Genomic DNA, 5928 nt, shown 5'->3' with positions numbered 1-5928 from the left:
GCGACTTGATGTGACCAGTCTCCAGTTGGGGCCTGGGGGAATCTCCCGGGATCACAGCTGGGCTCCAGATGCCCCACGGCTGTTCCCCTGCAGAACCCGGTGGGCTCTACTTGAAGCCCCCTCCCCCAATCCCGCCCTCCTCAGCGCCCACCCCCAAATCTCCAGGTTTTCCCAGCCTGGAGCTGGCAACCCTTCTTGGAGCCACTAGAGCCCGCGGGGAAAGAAGGGGAGGAGGCGGCAGAAGCAAGTGGGGGGGGGGCGGGGGGGTTTGATGTCTCCCCGGATTCTCCGTCCAGACCGCGATGCCCTCGGAGTCCCGGGACTGAAGCCTGGGTCGCTCTTCCCGGGTCCCGACCTGCAAACGGCCCCCCTCTGCCCCAGGGCTCGGGCGGGGGGGGGGGGGGCTCGCTGGGTCCGCTCCCTGCCAGCTGCTCCCGAGGAGACCTGCTCCCCGCCCCCTTAAAGAGGCTGCCTCGCCCCCTCCCCGGCCCCCGGGGGCTCGGTCTTGCAGGGGTGGGGGGTTCTGCCCTGCCGCCGCCGCCGCCGCTTCTCCAGGATGCGCCTATTTGCGTACAGCTGATCGACGCCCCCACTCTTCCCCCCCCCCAGCCAGCCAGCCCCCTTGGCACGGGGCGGGAGACCCGGGGCTTACGGGGCAGCGGAGCACGGCAGGGCTTGCCCGAGAGGAGGGAGGGGGGCCGCCTCCCCCCACTTTTGTCCTGGGGGGAACTCCCCCCCCTTGTCGCGCAAACTCCGGCTTCTCCTTCCCCAGGTCCGCGCAGGCGGGGCGGGGGCGGGTGGAGCTCGGGGTCCTCCTCCGGGAACCGCCCCCGTCCCTGCCAAGCCGCGCTGAGGGCGGGGCCCGGCCCCGAGGGGGCGGACCCCCCCCCCGCCCCGCCGGTAAAACCCCTCGGAGGGACCGCGGCGCCCCACTCCGTCCGCCCGGCTGCTGGTCCCCATGGCTGCGCTCCTGGCCGCCGCCTTGGCCCTGCTCGGCGCCCAGCTGGTGAGTGGAGTGCGGTGGGGGGCGGTGGGGTCCGGGGGGGCTGCTCTTCTTCTTCTTCTCCTCCTCCTCCTCCTCCTTCTTCTTCTCCTCCTCTTCTTCTTCTTCCTCTTCTCCTCCTCCTCCTCCTCCTCTTCTTCTTCTTCTCCTCCTCCTCCTCCTCCTCCTCCTCTTCTCCTCCTCCTCCTCCTCCCCTCCTCCTCCTCTTCTTCTTCTTCTTCTTCCTCTTCTTCTCCTCCTCCTCCTCTTCTTCTTCTTCCTCTTCTCCTCCTCCTCCTCCTCCTCCTCTTCTCCTCCTCCTCCTCCTCCCCTCCTCCTCCTCTTCTTCTTCTTCTTCCTCTTCTTCTCCTTCTCCTCCTCCTCCTCTTCTTCTTCCTCCTCTTCCTCTTCTTCTTCGGCCAGGACTTCCGCGCCGTCGCACAAGGAGCTGCCAGCCCCCCCGGCGGGGCTGCGCAGTTAGGGGCGCCCGGGCAAGCCCCTTCCCGCCCGGGTCCCCGACTGGCCTGCCTCAAGGGAGGGGGGAGAGAGAAGCGCAGGTGCCCCCCCCTGCAGACGTCTCCACTGGGCTTATTGCACAGGCGATCCCTAAAGCGGTTTGTCCGGTAAAACCAAGAGTGTGGTGGGTTTTGCGGGCTGTGCGGCCGTGTTCCAGGAGCGTTTCCTCCGGACGTTTCGCCTGCATCTGCGGCTGGCATCTTCTCTGAGAAAACGCTACCGGAACATAACCACACAACCCGCAAAACCCGCAACCTCCCAGTGATTCCGGCCGTGAAAGCCTTCGACAGCACACAAAACCAAGAGCTTCGGACACCTAAAGTGCCTTTGGGCCCACGAGGCAGACTGGGATCTCCCGGACCAGGATCGCTCCCCCTGGGTCTGTTTGGGATGGGCGGGGCCCTGAATCCAGTCTGAAACCGTGTTGCCCCATGACCCATCTCTGGTTGCCTGCCTGGAAAGCACTCTGCGCGTGGTCTGGGGCCCTGCTCTGTATTCTGCAGGATAAGGGGTGCCCTGCGGGGGGGGGGGGGCTCCTGCTCGTTGCTGAGGAGTCCTCCTTGTTGGTCTGACAGGGGTAGGGAACCTGCGGCTCTCCAGATGTTCAGGAACTACAATTCCCATCAGCCCCTACCAGCATGGCCAATTGGCCATGCTGACAGAGAAGCTTGATGGGGTGGACCGAGGCTCTGGGCTGGGATTCCCTAGAGACTCAGGACTCCTGCACTCGATTCGACGTCTTCAGGCGACTCCAGCTTCCCTGGAAACCTGTGCTCTGTTGCATCTAAAACTGTGCACTGTTGCAAGGGTGACTCTTGAAACCTGTGCTCTGAGGAGGCTGCTCCGGTTACCTTCTGCCCCCCCCCCTTTTTTTTTTCCCTTGCAGCCTCCAACCGCTGGGAAGCTGCAAAGGTCCCTCTTTCTCTCCCCTGGCAAGGGAGCCCCTGTCTGGCCGCTCCGGGCACCAGCCCTGAGGATGGGGACAGTGTCTTTTGGGAGCAGCTGTTAGAACGGGGCTGGCGGATGGACACAATCTTCCCTTCGCGGTCTTTGCAGGGACCTGGGAGGCTTGGAGAGGCCACAGATGCGGACCGCCACTTGAAGGAGTTAAAGGCTGAGCAGGAATAACTTGTCTTGACTTCATTTCCCCATTTTGGCTTCCAGAATAGACTTCTCTTCTCTCCTGTTAGGGCGTTCATTCCCCCCACTGGTGAATGCTGCACCCACTTTTGGAGTTGGGCTTAGGATAGCTCAGGGAACTAGAAAAGGATCTTTGTATTACTGGAAACCTCAAGGTGGTCACTTCAGCATCACGGCTATGAGAAGGAGCTGTGATCCAGAAGATCCCGGTTCAGATCTTACCTCTGCCACTCTCTGCCCCCCCCCCCCAGACAATCACATAGTTTGGAGAAGCAGTTAAGAGCTCGTGTATCTAATCTGGAAGAACCGGGTTGGATTCCCCGCTCTGCCGCCTGAGCCGTGGAGGCTTATCTGGGGAATTCAGATTAGCCTGCGCACTCCCACACACACCAGCTGGGTGACCTTGGGCTAGTCACAGCTTCTCGGAGCTCTCTCAGCCCCACCTACCTCACAGGGTGTTTGTTGTGAGGGGGGAAGGGCAAGGAGATTGGAAGCCCCTTTGAGTCTCCTGCAGGAGAGAAAGGGGGATATAAATCCAAACTCTTCTTCCTCTTCTTCTTTGTAATAAGGGTTGCAAGGGCCATTAGCCATTAGGGACTTGTTTTTCCAACGAGAGTAGTTCAGCAGTGGAATTGGCTGCTGGGGGTGGTGGTGGTGGTGGAGATGAGCTCTTCCTCTCTGGCAGTCTTCAAGTAGCATCTGGGGGTACATTTGACATGGCTGCGTGGACCAGGGCATTGAACTGGAGGGTCCCTTCCAGTGATTCTAAGCAAAGCGTTTTCGCTCTGTGGAAATGATTATTGTTGCAGTTTTTTCTTTTGAAGGGTCGGTCACCTGGCAGGGAGAACTGGGGACTGTTTTGGGATGGGGGTGCTTTCAGGCCATACATTCCTTCCTGGGAGTTAAGACCACAGGGGAAAGCCCTCCTGAGTGTCCCATCAACCAAAGCAGGTTGGTGGGTATCCCAAAGAGACCCTTTTCAGCGGCTGCCCCCTGATCACGGAGCAGGCCTCGCCAGGAGCGTGTGCTGGGCCTTCTTGCTGTCGTTCAGAAGATGGGGTTTACTTAGCATTTTATTAAAGCAGTCCTATAGTGCAATTTTACATTTAGGTTTTTAAATATTTTTGTAAACTAGTGGCGTAGTGGCCAAGAGCAGGTGCACTCTGATCTGGAGGAACCAGGTTTGATTCCCAGCTCTGCCGCTTGAGTTGTGGAGGCTTATCCGGGGAATTCAGATTAGCCTGTGCACTCCCACACACGCCAGCTGGGTGACCTTGGGCTAGTCACAGTTCTTCTGAGCTCTCTCAGCCCCACCCACCTCACAGGGTGTTTGTTGTGAGGGGGGAAGGGAAAGGAAATTGTAAGCCCCTTTGAGTCTCCTACAGGAGAGAAAGGGGGGATATAAATCCAAACTCTTCTTCTTCTATTGTAAGCTGCCTTGATTTCCATCAGGAAGAAAAGCAACGTGCATATGCTGTAAAGGAAACAGAGAGGACACACAACGTTGCTTGCATTTGCTGGCCACTTGGAGGTGGGGGGGGGATATTCCCTCTCTTTAGGATAGTTGGGGGCCTCTACCCTCCCCCCCCAACACTCATCCTCACCCATCACCATACTTGAAGATGGAGGAAATCGTCATTACTCATGATAGTGAAGGTCAACCATTAATTTGAAATGGAGGCGGGAGGGTTGGCAGCAGATAAAGAACCTGTAAACAGAAGAGTTTCTGAGTTCCATACAAGGCCTAGCGCATGATTCTGAGCCAGGTAGAGGAGATGCTTCGCCATTATGGAAGAGAGTCCCTGTTCCCTTGGGGCAGAGGTGTCTCTGGTCAGCAGTGGCATAGGAGTGGCATCGGAGGTTAAGAGCTCGTGTATCTAATCTGGAGGAATCGGGTTTGATTCCCAGCTCTGCCGCCTGAGCTGTGGAGGCTTATCTGGGGAATTCAGATTAGGGGGGATATAAATCCAAACTCCTCCTCCTCCTCCTCCTCCTCCTCCCAAGGAGATTCCCTGGGAGGAAAAGGGGGTCCGGGAAACAGAAGATTCTTGATTCAACTGGACTGTGTGAAGAAGAGAATCTGATGCCGATTTCCTGGGGGTAATGGTGGGGTGTGTGGGTTGCCAAGGGAACAGGTTTGGTCCTTTGATGTACCCCTGACCTGTACTTTTTGCAGTGTGCTGATAACTCCTTTTCCCCTTCTAATCTCTGCAGGGGCTTGGGGGTGTTGGCCCCCTTCAGTACCCAGGGAGCTGGCTGTAGTGTGCAAGTCTGAAGGGGCAGAATGTACTAGATTAGGAGGCCAATGTCTGCTGAGGGATCAGAGCACTGGGAGGGTGTTTTGAAAGTGGGCACCTGATCCAGTGAGCCAGAGCCACTCCTGGCTGCCCTTGGGCCTGTGAGAGAAACAAGGAGTTGGGTTATTTGGGCGCTGCTTCTCCTACACTCACGTGCTCCTTCCCCTTTTCTCTCTCTTGCAGGCGAGACCGGCTGGCGTCTTTGAGCTCCAGGTGCACTCCTTCACCACCAGCAGCCCGCACAGTTGGTGCCGCGGTGCCCATCCCTGCCGCCTCTTCTTCCGCGTCTGCCTCAAGCACGCCCAGGCTGTGGTGTCACCCGAACCGCCCTGCACCTTCGGGGCAGCCCTCAGTGACCTTGTTCCAGCTGACCGCAGCGCGGCAGCCACCAGTGGGCCCATCCGGGTCCCGTTCCACTTCAAGTGGCCGGTGAGGTCCTTCCCAGCGGCCCAGCACCCTCCAGACACCTCCGCTTAGACGCAGGCCTCTCCCTCCCTTCCCCACATCTGCCCCTTTAATGCTCCAGCTGAGTTTTCCACAGTTGACCCACTCTGCCTGGCTGCATGGGGGCTGAGGACGGAAGGGCAGGTGGCGTGTGGGGCGGTTGAGGGTAGCACAAAATCAGAAGAATGGGACATTGGCTGATTCTGCCCAGGGCAAATATAACGGGCACAGGGCATCATGTGACGCGTTGGGGCGGGGGGACTTTTCACAGGACCTGCCCCATTTGATGTCTTCCAACCGGGTTTTTTGAAAATCGCTAAACCGGTGATCATTTTGCAAAATCCCAGGTTGGAGCCTGGCGGGAGGCACTTTCTTTCCCTCCCTTCTCTGCGCCTTCCGCAGCCGGGGAGAATCTGGGGATCATTAGGAAAGGAATTGATAATAAAACTGCAAGGATTGTCATGCCCTTATATAAAGCAGTGGTGCGACCGCACTTGGAGTCCTGTGTCCAGTTCTGGTCGCCGCATCTCAAAAAGGATATTGAGGAGA

At 58.5% G+C, this 5928-nt stretch overlaps 1 protein-coding gene across 1 annotated transcript; it reads left to right on the top strand.

Annotated features, from left to right (window-relative positions):
- Nucleotides 1-914: 914 nt before the first annotated feature.
- Nucleotides 915-5412, top strand: LOC125425452 (delta-like protein B). The gene is made up of 2 exons (XM_048483054.1): nucleotides 915-1006; nucleotides 5119-5412. The coding sequence occupies exons 1-2, from the start codon at nucleotides 959-961 to the stop codon at nucleotides 5410-5412; spliced, it is 342 nt and encodes a 113-aa protein (XP_048339011.1). The 5' UTR covers nucleotides 915-958.
- The last annotated feature ends 516 nt before the right edge of the window (nucleotides 5413-5928 follow it).

The sequence above is a fragment of the Sphaerodactylus townsendi genome, unplaced genomic scaffold (genome assembly GCF_021028975.2).
Source record: "Sphaerodactylus townsendi isolate TG3544 unplaced genomic scaffold, MPM_Stown_v2.3 scaffold_500, whole genome shotgun sequence".
Lineage (NCBI taxonomy): Eukaryota > Metazoa > Chordata > Lepidosauria > Squamata > Sphaerodactylidae > Sphaerodactylus > Sphaerodactylus townsendi.
Note: the sequence above shows the minus strand (reverse complement) of the source record. Positions and strands in the feature narration are given on the sequence as shown.

What these genes read in the sequence shown, in the direction of transcription:
- LOC125425452 (XM_048483054.1), top strand. Translation starts at nt 959, where the DNA reads ATGGCTGCGCTCCTGGCCGCCGCCTTGGCCCTGCTCGGCGCCCAGCTG. An exon ending in CCCTGCTCGGCGCCCAGCTG is followed by an intron (nt 1,007 to 5,118) that starts GTGAGTGGAGTG and finishes TCTCTCTTGCAG; the next exon opens with GCGAGACCGGCTGGCGTCTT.